The sequence below is a fragment of the Arachis hypogaea genome, chromosome 18 (genome assembly GCF_003086295.3).
Source record: "Arachis hypogaea cultivar Tifrunner chromosome 18, arahy.Tifrunner.gnm2.J5K5, whole genome shotgun sequence".
Taxonomy (NCBI): domain Eukaryota; kingdom Viridiplantae; phylum Streptophyta; class Magnoliopsida; order Fabales; family Fabaceae; genus Arachis; species Arachis hypogaea.
Window position 1 is genome coordinate 99,304,876 of NC_092053.1, and position 15,679 is coordinate 99,320,554.

Here is a 15,679-nt window from a genome sequence, read left to right on the forward strand (position 1 = left end):
CTTACCAACTATTTTTAAGCATGCAAGATTCATTTCATGGCAAACTATAATTAACTAAACCCTAATTCCTTAGTGACTTAGTCTCCTCTAACCTAATCAACTGTCAATTCCTTGGTCACTTAATAAAGACTAGAGGATTAGGTTCAATTTTAGTTTATTAGCCACAAAAATCCTAATTACCCAAATATAAGAGGATTATATGTGGCGTATCCCATTAACTCCAAATAATTAGCAGTTTAGGAGAAATTTACTTTCAACCTAGTATTCAAGTGTGATAACTTTTCCAAGAATCAACAAGAATTCATGTAGAATGAGAATTATTTTCCAATATATTCAAATTCATGAGATGAAGAACGAAAGTAATCCTTAAAACTAAATCAATACGTTAATTAAAATAGAGTAGTAATTGTATCAATCCATGGAATAAACAGAGCTCCTAACCTTAACCAATGAGGTTTAGTTGCTCATGATTTAGAAAGAAAACTAAGGTTCCAAAGTGTGAAAGTGCGGAATGAGGTCTGAGAGAAGAGATCCCTTCCCCCCCCCCCTCCCCGCGAAGGGAATCTAACTTAATTTAGTTTTAAACTAAAATGAATTAATAATTACTAAATCCCAAAGATTGTATTTGGGAATAGAAATACTTAAAACAAAATAATATATAATAATTAGAAGTCAAATCCACTAAAGATGCTCCTTTGGTGAAGATTGATCCGCATTATTTGCGCTAAACACCAGGCTTGGCGTTTAGTGCCCAGGGAGCAGTAACTCCCATTTCGATTCTGACTTCCAATCGTTTCTCCCACCGCAACTTCAACTGGCGCGTCAGGACTCCGACGACAACGATCTTGGGTCCTTTGGACTCGGAATAGAGTAGCGAACACGATAGTTTGGTTGAAGTTGCTCAAAGACGTTAGGAAGGTAGCCAAAAATGAGTGAGAAAACGATGTGGTGAGAATGATGATGATAGTGCAGCAACTTCGGCGACAGTGATTCTAGCAGTGCATGACAGCGCATGTCATGTTAGATTTTGGTGGTGTTTTGTTCGTTCAACTCAGAACGACGTAGAGAAGCTTTTGGAAGGGCTGATGATATAATACAACAACAGAAGGTGATCGAAAAGAAAAGAAAAAGTTGCTGCTACAAACTGGAAAAATTGGCTCTAAATACAAGTTACAAACACATATTTAAAGGAACTGTGTTTTTCTGTATTACTTAATCTAATATACACATATTTATACTGATATTAACCTAATACACTTTACTTTCTAATCTTTTTTTTTTTTGGTGACTTAAAAGAAAATAAACAAACTTTACTTTCTAATCTAATCCACTAATACATACTCTAATAATAAATACTAAAGATTAAATTCTAAATTTTAAACTTTAAACTTAATTTTAATAGTATAAAAATAAAATATTAATCTAAAATGTTAGCTAAAATTAATCAAAATTATTAGCCTGCTAATCTTTCTCTAAAAAGAATCAATTCGAAAGACTGGTCTATTAACGGGAGATCGTCGTGGTTTAACCAATACGTGGAGCTTACTCAACGTTTCTTCTTTCTTAAACTTTTTGTTTTTCTCTTCCGTTTCTTTTAAGGAATAAGGATGTCATGGTCGACACTTGCAAGCAAGTGGCTACTTATCTCTTTAGCTTTTTATATTTGGATGAATCCAAGTTAATTTGATTGCTAGTTAAACAACTAACCAGATGGTGAACTAGAAGACAATTACTTATGTACACTTGTTTTCTTTTCTTTTTTTTCCCACCAAATAATTTAGGCACAAGTTTTAGCTTTTCTTGACCCGTAAAATGCGTTCAAGGTTTTTTTTTTTTTGGCAGGCCATATACAGTAGTATCATTAACTGCCAAAGCAAACTTAAAATGGTATCATTAGTCAAGACCAAAAAAAAAATGGTATCATTAGTCATTACAGAGCTATTTTCCTAATCACCCAGGGAGTCCTCTCCTTCCCCAGAACAATGACCAGCTTAAGGGATTCTATTTAGGAAATTTCTTTAGTAAAAAGAAGAAATGGGTACAAAATGAATATTTTTTTTATTGCTCACAGTATTCCCCAATCTAACAGACTAATAAATTACTATATATATAAAACAAAATTCAAATCCCCCACACTTATTTAATCAAACAAGTAACCACTTGACTAACTCAAATTGGTTAAAATAAATGTATTTTTTTACTAAATTTATAAATAGCATATGTATCGTATGTGATAAAATATTTTTAGTGAACCTTTTCTTAACTAAAAAATATAATCTTCGGTCCAATAAAATTCTAATTTAACTTCCTAAACCACCAATATTGACTTCTTTAACCAACAATTAACCAAATTCTAAACATTAAAGACTAAATTCTAAACTCTAACTATTAATTCTTGAATTCTAATAATATAGAAATAAAATAATTTAAAATATTGACTAATATTAATAAAAAATCCTAAACCTCTTAACATTTCTCATCATGAGTGATATTGCTACTTTTGTTTTTGATAATATCACTCCACACAATTTTTTTATTGTATATTTACATGAATTTGTTGAAAAAAAAAAGGTTATGTTATCAATAAAAATGACAATATCTATTCCCATTATAATACTGTACCAGAAAAGATATTCCTGGGAGTTGGATTCTTACGAACAATATTCTTATAAATTTAAAAGGAAAAAAAATTGCCAACCACCGAACCACGTGCCCCCAGACCTACTTGTAATATTCTAAAAGACATTAGGTAAAGAGACGGGAAAGACAAGAATGACGCCAAAGAAAATGAAGATTTACCAACCCAAATGTCCTTTCCAAGCCTGCACTTATTGAGTTATTTATACAGAACAACTATGCAGTTAGTTACACGCATTTACTGTAATAAAGAAATTACACGGTAAACCCTCCTTCAAAACCTCAAATCCACTTGAACTGCCGCTGAGCGCGGCTAAAGACCACAGCATTTATCTTGACAGTTGCCCGTTATAGTTTATTCTTTCTTCATGTTTCCCAGGCACACATACTTGATCTGGAGAAGTAGCAAGGAAAAATTTCAACTTCATACATAGGAGTAATAGTTTAGACTTTACCACATTCAGTAGAATTTCAATTGTTTTGATTCATGAAGCACTAACATCACAAGACGTAAATTCATCCATGTTTAACAAGGGTCTAATATCAGCACCAATTACAACACTCTTTAGGTTCTGAAAGCAGCAATAGGAATATAAGAAAATTAAAGTTTAAGGACTAATGGGTTTGTTCTTTCATTTTCATTATCAACTTGTATGTTTAATACTAATTACAAAAACACCATACTGTTTTATGCTTATAAAACAACAATGACAATTTTATTATTATTATTATTATTATTAACATATTTCATTCATAAAATTTTGAAAACATGTAACAAGATACAATATAGCACTTAATATTAAAAGGTAAAATATGCTTTTTGCCCCTAACGTCAAAAATACTTCTAACGTTTAATTTCATTCGATTTTATCCCTAACGTTTTCTATTTGCATCAAAATCACTCCCAAGCCTTAATTCCATCTAAAATGTTAGGGATAAAATTGAAAACGTCCAAGGGTAGTTTTGAAACAAATCGAAAACGTTAATGACAAATTTGAATGAACTTAAATGTTAGGGGTATTTTTGATAAAAGAATCGCAAACACCAGGGACAAAAAAATATACTTTACTCATTAATATTTAATAGTAACTGCCCACCACCACACTAAAATTCATTCTTAAGTATGCCTTTTCTTGCCTCGTTTATATTTGTTATGTATTTATTTGTTTTAATTAAACCACAATTGAAACTTACTTTTCCAAACTTTAGAGGACATCAATGATTTAAGTATAATCAATTGTTATAAACTATGTAGCAATTTCATTTTCAAAAAGTCAAATGATTGCAAATGAGAATACTGGAACTTTAAATTTATAGTTACCTCCAAATATTCATCCATCCCATACTTTGAGCCTTCTCTTCCAAGCCCCGACTGTTTAAAACCACCAAATGGTGCCACCTGCTTCAACAAATACACATAGGTAAAATTCATTAGTAGAACAACAATGTATACAATCACCATATAATCTCATTCAATAAGGAATGAGATGCACCTCAGTTGAGATTACTCCTTCATTAACACCAACAAGTCCATATTCGAGAGCCTCGGCAACACGCCATGAGCGTTGGATACTGTTTGTAAACACATATGAACCCAAACCTTCATATGTGCAGAAAAGTTCCATGTTCAAAAAATTGTCAATGTTGAATCAATAACCAGATATAGGAAAATGTAGCAGACGTAACAGTAAAAGTGGGAATAAGTAAACAAATCAATAAAATCCTTCCAGGAAGTAGAAAGAACCAAACTGAAAAATGAAACTGCACGAACCTGCATTTGTGTCATTGGCAATTCGGATAGCATCCTCTTCGGTTTTGAACCTCAAAAGGGGTGCAACAGGTCCAAACACTTCCTCTCTGATGTATGAAAAAATCATTTGGTTGATTTGACAAGTACACAGTTGAACAAAAATTTCAATAAAATCCCAGCTGATTGATACATAACAAATCATAGCTATGGGCTCCAGATGTTAATATTAATTAGTCCCAAAATTTTTGAATGAAAAAAGAATTTTATTGAGATAATGATCGGAAATATACAGTGTAAAAACCGAAAAACAAAGGAGGACAAGAGATCCTCTTCACACAAATAAGAGAGCATGCACGCATACACACAAAATGAAGAAAAGCATTCCAATCACTTGATATATCTGAGACTCAGGAAATTTTCTCCAAAAAGTATAAAGCAAATAGAAATGGAACACCTACAAAATTTGCTTTTTTGAAAGTATGTTATTGAGGGTACTATAACTAGTCCAAAAGTTCATTAAAACATTTAAATCAGTTTCTAGTCATAACACAGTATATCACATTAATTAGCAGCAAGTTAGAATCACTATATAGCATCTCTAAATGCTTACCTTGATATGCGCATATCACTGTTGACATCACCGACAACTGTTGGTTCATAAAAGGTAAATCCAAGGCTATGTCTTTTACCCCCAAGCATTACCTTTGCCCCCTGAAGATAAAAATGAATTGAATAATCAGAGCTATTATATTTTGTAATCTCAAAGACATGTCCATTTTGGTATCTTTTCCAAACACTAAAGATACATGTACACTTGAATACAAAAACTAAAGGAAAAGTATATTTTTTGTCCTTAATATCTTTCAAAAGTTTCAAAAATATCTCTAACGTTTCATTTGATTTAATTTTGGTCCTAAAGTTTGAATTAAGTTTTAATTTTACCTTCACTATTCTCTAACTCTCACCACTACCCCACCCCACCCCACCCCAAATGCAGCCACTGCCACCTCACCCTACCCCACACCACCTGTAGCCACCACCACCTCACCTTACCCCACACAACTGTAGCCACCGCCACCTCACCCATCCCCCCCCCCCCAAAAAAAAAAACCCTAACTACATTCTCTGCCTCTGACTTGACACCGTCAAACTCCTTGCTACTGTCATTGTCGCACCTCCACCCTTGTTCTCGAATTGCAGTCGCAGTTGTTGCTTAATCACTCCCTCTCACTTTGCTTAATCACCCGTGTCCTTGCACTCCTAGCCATCGCCTCACTTCCTCACTGGTAGTCGCCACCATTGCAGTCATCACCTCCACCCACTCACCTCCTTTCATTGGCTAGTCGTCTCCCTCTCCACCACTGGTTTCAGCTTCAAAATCATAAAGGGTTTGAAGTATGCTTCTTCTTGTCAGATTGGAGGTGATGGGTTTAGGATTAAAGGGTAAAATTGGTCAAAAACTTTTGATTAAATATTGACCACAAAATATTAACCATAACGATAGAATTGAAACTTATTTCAAATATTAGAGACAAAATTAAATCAAATTAAAAGTTAGGCGCATTTTTGAAACTTTTCAAAAACATTAAAGACAAATGTATACTTTATTAACAAATAAATAATAAAAATTGGCTCTTTCTATTCTGTATACTTATGTGGCCAAAAAGGCTTTAGGAGATGCCACAGCCACTAATAAGGAACACAATGTAAATGTATTTTCTGAAACTGGTTTCTGATATAACGCAATGGAATTATCTTATTAAGGTAGCAAACTCTACAATCAAGATATAACTTTCCTAATAACTTGAATTGAGGGAACGTGAATAGATTTGTTATATATTGAACGTGTTCCTTCATACAAGAGACCTTAAAAATTAAGCTTGGAATGCATAAGCCATGTTTATTATTTGCTTAAATTGGACCTTTTTTTCAGGGTTGGGACAGTATGTACTCTACTTTAGAATGTTTGGTTACGAAAGCTTTAAGACATGTAATACCATGTCTGGAACCAATTCAGGCTTAAGCTATTAAGTAGAGACGTAAATGACTTCATTACATCATCACTAATGTTTTGATGATGTTGCACAAGCATAGATCACAATAGCAAAAAAGTAAACAGAAAACATTCAAGTGGCATAAAATGGCCTTATGGCAGATAAAATGTTCAGTTATATATATAATTCATGAACAAAATAACCCATAGGGGATTTCAGGTGGCATAGCATGGTTGATAGTTAACAGTAGCGTTTATTTAACTTTCTCATCTTTATTATGTTAAAAGAATGTTCGAATAGATTGGGGAATTAAGTAGAGAGAATCAAACTTGAGGAATAGCACAAATGACAAACCTTTGATGTAGCATCTTGAAGCAAGGTCTCAACCTGTAAGGAAAATAACAAAGCACGCCATGAGGGACAGAACTCCTGAGTTAGAGGAGAAATCCAGAAACAATGCATAAAAGATGCTGAAACACTAAAAGAAACACACCTTTTCAACTGCAGCTTCATTGATCAAAGGGCCCTGTTTAGAGATGGATAATTTGGTTACGTCATGATGCAGAAATATAACCATATGGCATGAATACTCCAAAAGTCTAAACTAGAAAAGATTACATATAAATGGAAAGCAAGAAAGTAAATATCCAGAAAATGAATAATAACTACCTGAACAACATCTTCACCAAAACCATCCCCAACTTTCATATTCCGAACAGCATCAATCAAAGCCTTTGCAAATTTATCATATATACCTTCGCAGAGAAATTTCACTAAATAAGGTAAAGCAATAAATTTTGAGCAAAATAACATGCCTAGATGCACATTTGCAGAGTGATTTGAGTTAGAAACAGCCAATCAATAGGAGTACACTAACAGTACTAATAAGAGGAAGTTTCCATATAGGAATGTATGCGCAGCTTCTTTCTAGTCCATATATACTGTTCTCTTTTTTTTTTTTTAAGACAATTTTTTCCCCTTTTTCGGTGATAAAAGTGGATGCATTATTAACCAGAACAGAAGGATATTACAAACTGTTACATACCCAAGTAAGAATGAAGAAAGAATAGAAGCTTCCAATCCTAAAGGGAAGCAAATTTCTCTTCTGCCCTTACATTACACAAGAAGGAAGAGAGTGGAGGGTAGAATAGGAAAGACTAGGGAAGAGAATATTCATGTAACTGATTTGCCACATGGCACTGTTAGTGGGGAAAACGTGAATGAGGGTCAGGAGGGATGATTCTAACAGATTTTGATGATTGGAACGAGGAGAGTATAAGTAGCAGCAAAATAGGGAGAGAGAGGTAGACTTTTGGAAAGACAATAAGGCTAGGCTAGGAGAGTAAGGCCAGCTCTTACCATCACAGCCTTTATCTTTTCTTTCTTGTATTACCTTTCATCTATATCAGTAAACTGAGTGAGATTATCTTGATTCACTCTTCCACTCTGTTTTGCTGTTTTGTTCCATGTTAGGTACCAGTTGTTACACAAATACTACAGAGGACAAGAAATCTTCAATACAAAGTAGGAATGAATGAAAATCAAAAGAGCAATGCTTTTCAATCTGTCCGTAAATCTGAGAGACATCCCTCTGAAAGGATCAGGTGTCTTGCACCAAATAACAAACAAGAAGCCTACGCACTGCAATCAGACATTAATCAAAACAACACAATATTCCACGTCCAAGTTATGAGATCAAAACTTAGAATAAGAAAGGTTACAAATGCTCTGCCTGAATCTCGTAAAGAAATCTAATGTCATCTATATGAGATATACATGGTACTTTCTAGTATGTATGAGACATTATCAAGACTTCGTCAAGTTGGAAGAAGAAACTTAAAGCAAGTATTTTGGAGACACCAAAGTATTTGATATCCAACAAGAAGACATAAACTCAAAATCATGAACACATGTCAACTGAAGAGTTAAGAGGTGGCACATCAGACAAACAATTATAATGTTGATATTGACAATACTATTATTTTAATCTAACCTTCTTGAACAGACTATTATTTTAATCTAACCTTCTTGCACAAGAATTCTGTTCGCACACACACATGTTTGTCCACTATTGCGGTACTTTGCTGCAAGCTGCAATAAAAAGAAGTTGGAAAAAAAATAAAAGTTAAAGAAAAATAAAAGAAAAAAAATGTTGAGCTCACTAATATCTTCATAACAGAAAGAGGTGGGACCAAAGAAGGCCAACCCTCAATTTTCAAGTTAGCAGATACAACTACAAATGAGAGCACTGCTGTTACACTTCTGCACTTCAAATATTTTCCTAGATTATTTTTTAGTCAACATAGAGAATTCAAGAATTATCCAGTACTGTTAGAGTTATTACTTTAATGTCTCAGGATCAGGCACTACATACAGTCCTTGTTGCCAGATCAGACACATCATATCTATACAAATAACAGCTTAAACAAAATCATCATTTTAACCAACATGTATTTCATCCTTTAACTTACAGTTCCTTTAACTGCAATATCAATGTCAGCGTCATCAAAAATTATGCATGGTGCATTGCCACCAAGTTCCAGAGATACCTAAAAGTTTAAGAGAATAAATAAATAAATATTATATCAGGTTGGGTAGAAACCCATTTGAATAAAATTTTCTAGATCTTTTATATGAAAAAATTCTTCTGAACATCTTAGCGTACTTTTTTTACTGTCTCAGCAGAACCTGCCATCAATTTCTTTCCAACAGCTGTTGAGCCTGTGAATGTGATTTTGCGTACCTAAATAAGGTTGAAAAGTTCATTCAGCTGATCAATTATACCTGTAACATAATATGTTTGTAAAATCTCATGCTGACAGAACCTGAGGACTTGCAAGTAAAGCATCCCCAATTTCAGGAGCATTTCCCATAACCACATTCACAGCACCCTACATCATTAATCACAATCATTAGAATGATATAATATGAGCAGAGTAAACAAAATTTATGGGGGAAATTAATGATGACTATGGCCATAAAAGGAAGCCAAATTTGCATTTCTCTTCTGCAGACCTACTTCAAGTATGTATTGAAATGGAACTCAAAATATCACAATAGAGTTAAGTACAGTAAGGAGATTTGAAGAAATATGCAGGGAAACTACAATAATCTCACATCTTCAAATAATACTTTTTACTAAAGTAGATTTGGTACCAAATTATCCTGATAAACTTCAAACAAATATCACTAGTATATTTGGCATGCATCCAAAGTAATTTTACATAAATTTTATACAAATTTACCACCTATCCAAAGGGAAAATTATAGAGCCAATTAGCCAAATACACAATTAAAATTTATACACCAAGTAAAGTAGGTATAAGAAACTACCGGAGGTATTCCAGCTTGAATAGCAAGTTCGGCTGCAGCTAATGCAGTGAGAGGTGTAAGTTCAGAGGGCTTTATGACCACTGTACATCCACATGCAAGAGCTGGACCAACCTGAAAAAAGATAAATACAGATATGGCAAAATGGATGTTATTCACTTCCTTAAATCACTCAAAAGTTAAAATGGTCAAACTCTTATCTATATAGACTCTAGGGTGTATATCTTGCTTTTTGGTTTCATTTTCAATCAATACTTTTCTCTTAGAATTAACAAAAGGGCATCTTCTTATTTTGTTTTTTTGCCATTCAAATTTTTGTGAAGGAAATGGCGTAAACAAATTTCCTATTACAAGTATTTTCTTAAAAGATCTTTGGCAAAGAAAAACACGAGACCAAGAGGATATCTCTATAATTATGAACAGAACAACAGAAATGAAAAAAAAAAAAAGAAAACAAAATACCCTCTAAAGATTCAACTCGACATACCTTCCGTGTGATCATAGCCAGGGGGAAGTTCCATGGTGTGATTGCACCTACAACACCGACAGGCTGCAAATCGCAGAAAAAATAAATAAATAAAATAAAGCCATGTCATTAATATGCAAACAGTCTCTGAATATTTAAAAGACAGCAAAGTCTTTTCCTGAACTTCCAATATGAAAGTCAATTAAAAAAGGAAAATTGCCAACATTACACCATTCATATACATTAAATTTGCATTAAATCGCAATCATTTTTCAGGTTTACCTGCTTTAGAACAAATAACCGTCGATCAGACATAGGAGCAGGAATTATATCCCCATATATGCGTTTAGCCTCCTCAGCTGAAAATTCAATAAAGCCAGCCCCATAGTTTACCTACAAAACAACAAACTTTTTAACACATAGACCAAATAAATAAGCCCATTATGCATCTCTAGGAGCCAAAAGTACTTTTGTTCATACTTTTTTTAGAGAATACTTCCAACGATTTTAATGCTTCTCCAAAAAAGAACCAGAAAATTTGTACGCAGATTGCGAACTAATTATCCCAAAAGTAAAAGCAGTATAACAGAGAGAGCAGCAGCACGAATTTCAAATATACATTTCACACTATCTTCAAAATAGTACTTCCATTTTACCATATCCAAACAGTTTAACAAAATAGAAGATCAATTACATTCAAATGCAAAATATTTTTCTACTTCTAGCTTTACTTCTACTTCTAATTCTACATTTAAATCCGTACTTCTCCTGAAATATTAAGAAAAGGAATCATTGAAATTCAACTTAGGAAAAAGAGAAATAAGGAAACAAAATAGCAATTCAAAAATTACACAATGACTAAATTCCAAGAAAATAACAAAAAATTGTCTACCCTGTACCTCACCCATAGCCTCCTTAAGAGGCTTCCCTTGCTCCAAGGTCATAAGTTGAGCAAGCTCTTCTTTATGAGCCATTAGTAAATCATACCTTAAAAGAATTAAGGAGAAAATTTCAGAAAACCGTAGAAGTTATCAAGACAGAGTTACTACTCAGAAAACTTCCATCATGATGTAAACAATGCAATGGATGAAGCCAAATGCAAGCTTCATTCATGTCAATAATTAGTATAATTTTAACAAAGATAGTGCAATGATGATTTGAAGTATCATCCATATTGAGGTATATATGAGCATACATATGCACACAGGAACTACTTCCCTTTTCTATATTATCTGCATTTGCAAGGGCACCTAATGCTGTCAGTTCTTGGGCCTAATAAGAGTTCTATATAACATTAGCGACTACAAGATGATTAATATAAATATCAATAAGCTAAAACTGTTAAGTGCAGAAACTCTATGAATTGATACCGCAACACAGTGCTAAAAAAATAATGTTTATTCATCGATAAAATGACTAAATCAAATTACATCAACAACGCGTAAATGGTCTCAAAGCTTAAAACAAACATACATATATATATATATATATATATATATATATATATATATATATCAGTGTCCAAGTTGAATATGTTCATAAAAGCATGTTCTTGATATTAATAGAGAAAAACTATACCATTTCCTCAAAAGTTTGCTTCTCTCAGCAGCAGTGGTTTTGCTCCATGCTACACAGAAAAATTTAGTAACTAAATGTGAATTTTTTAGATAAAGGAACTTTATTAGAAAGGGAGAGAAAAAAATGCTAGAGTATAATATATTGTCCAGGAGAAGGGTTCCACACTGGAAAAAAAACGGGAAACCCTACATTACTAATCTTTCTATGCTCTTATGTTCCTTTGTACCTTCTTTGAAGCAAATATTTGGGGGAAACAGCCACCTTATCTAACCTAACCCCATTGTAAATCTCATAAAGGCCTTAGTTAGAAGTGTCAACCTAGTGACATCTCGACAACAAAAAATTGCATTTAGACATCCGAAGAAAACCTCCATTAGACTTGTCTTATCCTTGATGGATCTTGGCTTCCTAAAGAACTAAAATTCATAGTCATTATAATATTGTCAATAATCCAAAGTATACCAGCAACAGAAAAGAATACTGAATACTAGTTAGTTCATCATTTTCACCAACTATGATTTAAAACATCAGCAAAGGGAACTTTGAAGAGGAAAAAAGCATTGAGTTAGATGATAGACAACATAAACTACATTTATAATCAACATTGACCAAAATGTTCTTATCAATAATAACAAGAGATATTAATCTAGATAGGCCAGCAAGCTCTTGTTAAAGAATAAATAAAGAATGATCATTTACTTGTCCCAAACTTGTTACTATCATTTAACATAACAATCTCAAAGGGATATATTTTTGGAAAAATTAGCATTAGGTTGGACAAGAAACATCAGTTCCTAACCTCTTTGATAACCTTGCACAATCTTAAGTAAAGACATATATTCTGCACCTTGTTACAACATTATATTAGTTCTATTTGACAACTTTGCACAATCTCAAGTATCATACATCTATATGCATCATATGCTGAAGCAATCGCATCATTTGTCTCTTTTCCGCCCATGCATGCGACATCTGCTATAGATTCACCTGTTGCTGGATTATAAACCTGCCACAGCATTCAATATATGATATTCTTATACAATACCACTATCAAAATAAAGGAACTTAGAGTTAGACAAGAGAAAGAGTATTAAATTGCAGCCTTAGATTGTGATAAAAAATAAGAATTGACAAAATAAAAAGAAAGTGCATGTTGCTCCACCTCCCTTTACTTTGACAATTAGAGGCCTTCAAACATAAAAAAAGAGAAATAGATAAGGGGAAAAACTAAAATAAAATAACAGCAGCTATACCATTTACCTTTATGGTTTTCCCATCGTAGGAATCACTCCATTTACCTCCAATTAGACCCTGAGTTTTCAACAAACCAGAGCTGTTAAGCTGGGAAGCGATGCTCCTAGCATCCATGCTTATCTGTCATTGGAAAACTTACTCAGGCACCAAACTATGAAAAATCTATGCACACACACATCTGCCATTGGAAAACTCTTACTCTGGCACCAAAATACAAAAAATCCATACGTGAAAAAAAAAACAAATCCTAAAATATAATACACAATAATAAGTGAACAATAGACACCTATTTGGGATTCAAAGATGCAACTTCCAACTTTTGGTCCTTCCGTAATGAATCCATCAAAACAACCCTTCAATAACACTGACATAAAATTCATCTAAAAAATTGATACCAAATTACCATTTTAATGCATTTATTATCCAAGGACCACAGTCATCACACTATTTTGGAGGACCAAGTTCAAACTTCAAAGTAATAATTTTTGGGGGGGCGGGGGCGGATCTGCACAATCCAATTCAAGCTTATCACCCTTCCTATAAACAGCTTTTCAGTTTTCATTTTTAATCAGAGTCCCATTCAATAAAAGACTATCAAGAAAAACAAACCAACTAAAAGCATTAATAATAATAATAATAATAAGAGAAAAAGACAAATAGGTCCCTAACTTTTTGTCCCGCGGACATTTTCGTCCTGACTATTGAAAAATACTTTTAAGTCCCTGACCTTCACAAAACTTGGACGGACCAGTCCCTCTGTCCAAATACCTCCGTCAGGGACTGATCCGTCCAAATGTCTCCGTCAGGGACTGATTCGTCCAAGTTTTGTGAAAGTAAGGGACTTAAAAGTATTTTTCATTGGTCAGAGACGAAAATGTCCGCGGGACAAAGGGTCATAGACCTATTTGTCCTCTCTAATAATAATAATAATAATAATAATATTTGATGTATCTTTGAAAAAATGATTTATTTATAAATAAAAAAAATTATAAATTTTTATAACTAATAATATATTTTGGCCTGATATATAAATAAAAGAAATAAGAATTAACATTTTTAAAAAAAATTAAATTATTTAGTTGTTTCAAAAAAAAATTTAACTTTTGAATAAATTTTAATTTCTAACCTTCCAAATAAGCTCAAAATATAAATAAGGATAATAAAAGAAAGTAAAGCGCACAGACACACAATAAAAAGGGTAACATTACACGTTGAAAAATGGTTCAAGCAATTGGGGGAAAAGGGGAGTTACCTTTCGAGTGAGGGGAGGAGCTGAATGCTGCATGTGAATAGGAGGGAGAAGATGGGAAGAACGACGGAGAAGCTTCGATGATGATCGGAGTGCCATGGTCCGAAGGTTCACTGCTGCGAACGAAACCGCCATTAGTTATTGCTTCAGTGCCAATCGTCACTCTTTCAGTCCACTGCCCAAATTGCACAACAAGTGCTCGCCTCATTGCTTGCTATATAATAATTCTAGCGCAGGGACCCGTGTTTCGCAGGGTTTTATATTTTTATAAATTAAATAAATATAATAATTACTAAAATAAATAATTTAAAAAATATTTATCGAAATAAATACTCTTCTCTTATTTCGTTTACAGTCTAAAGGAAATAATTTTGTATGTATTTTATAAAAAAATTAGTAGTATTTTTTTAAAAAATAAAAGATAGCTCAATTGGCTCACATAAACTGCAAAAAAGTTTAGTTGTAATTTAATTATTGAAGACTTTAAGTCACTAAAAATTCAAAGAGTACCATTATAAATTATTTTATATTTTTTATTTGTAGAATTATGAATTGATAGTCAAAATCGTCCTTGAAAGATACATCGATCTCCATATGAGTCCCCAAATGATAAAGTTAATCAAAATGGTCCCCGAAAGATGACGAACATGACCACATTAGTCCTTCCGTCATCTCGTCCGTTGAGCTGTCTAACGTTGGGTGACGTGGTCCGTTAAGTGCCTGGGTGGCTGACGCCTACGTGGATGTTGGGGTTGCTGATAAGGTAAGTTCGTTTAAAGAAATCAAATCAGTTCCTTGGATGATGAACCCTAATCCTAAATACGATGATAAAATAAGTCGCGGTCTAGAATCATATAGCCACACAGTTGGCTAGATGCTAGAATTGTTGGGTCGCTGGGAGGATGGAGATAGGAAATGGAGGTCGTAGTGGTGGTGTATCTCTTCGGTCGCACGACAATAATGGTTCCAATGCTTCAATGCGAATGAGGAAGAAGACTCACGAGGAAGCATGTTTCTGCGAGTTGAAGACTATGATAAAAAAATCTGGGATAGCAGAGAACCCAGATAGATTATTCTATGCATGTCCAAGGTACCGGGTAAGTTGTGTTGAAAAAGTTGAAGTTTTTCCATCTTGTTCTGTGTTATTGGGTGTCATCATTGTTTTCTTCTCTGATTTATCAATTTGCAAAAGGACAGTCACTATAATTACTTTAAGTGGGTTGATGATGATGACTATGAAGCAGTGGTTGAAGGTGGTGCAAAGAAAGATTCTAGAACTGAATTGCAGGTTGAAAGTGAGTATGATGAATGGAGGGTGAAGGTGGCATGGAGATTGGATAGCTTGGAAGCTGAAGTTAGATCTTTGAAACTGCTAATAATTTTTATGTTTATGATAGTTGTGATTAATGTGATCCTTTGTT

At 33.5% G+C, this 15,679-nt stretch overlaps 1 protein-coding gene across 3 annotated transcripts; it reads right to left on the reverse strand.

Annotated features, from left to right (window-relative positions):
- Positions 1-2,773: 2,773 nt before the first annotated feature.
- Positions 2,774-15,442, reverse strand: LOC112770672 (succinate-semialdehyde dehydrogenase, mitochondrial). 3 transcript variants are annotated; one of them, XM_025815010.3, is made up of 20 exons: positions 14,262-15,442; positions 13,016-13,129; positions 12,662-12,761; positions 11,756-11,804; positions 11,077-11,164; positions 10,460-10,570; positions 10,199-10,261; positions 9,715-9,825; positions 9,207-9,272; positions 9,047-9,124; positions 8,853-8,930; positions 8,406-8,472; positions 7,051-7,136; positions 6,875-6,907; positions 6,736-6,768; positions 4,998-5,098; positions 4,409-4,494; positions 4,131-4,237; positions 3,959-4,036; positions 2,774-3,031 (listed from the first exon to the last, which is right to left on the reverse strand). In XM_025815010.3, the coding sequence occupies exons 1-20, from the start codon at positions 14,391-14,393 to the stop codon at positions 2,993-2,995; spliced, it is 1,620 nt and encodes a 539-aa protein (XP_025670795.1). In that variant the 5' UTR covers positions 14,394-15,442; the 3' UTR covers positions 2,774-2,992. The 3 variants fall into 3 exon arrangements, with proteins under 3 accessions (XP_025670795.1, XP_025670797.1, XP_025670796.1); XM_025815012.3 differs by lacking the exon at positions 14,262-15,442 and adding an exon at positions 13,296-13,742; XM_025815011.3 differs by lacking the exon at positions 14,262-15,442 and adding an exon at positions 13,413-13,605.
- Positions 15,443-15,679: the final 237 nt, after the last annotated feature.

Bases quoted from the DNA above. Each gene is read 5' to 3' on its own strand.
- LOC112770672 (XM_025815010.3), bottom strand. From the start codon at position 14,393: ATGGCGGTTTCGTTCGCAGCAGTGAACCTTCGGACCATGGCACTCCGA. The intron at 11,165-11,755 runs GTATAGTTTTTC...AATTCTTTTAAG, and splicing joins AGCAAACTTTTGAGGAAATG to GTATGATTTACTAATGGCTC. The intron at 9,273-9,714 runs GTAGTTTCTTAT...TTAATGATGTAG, and splicing joins TTCAAGCTGGAATACCTCCG to GGTGCTGTGAATGTGGTTAT.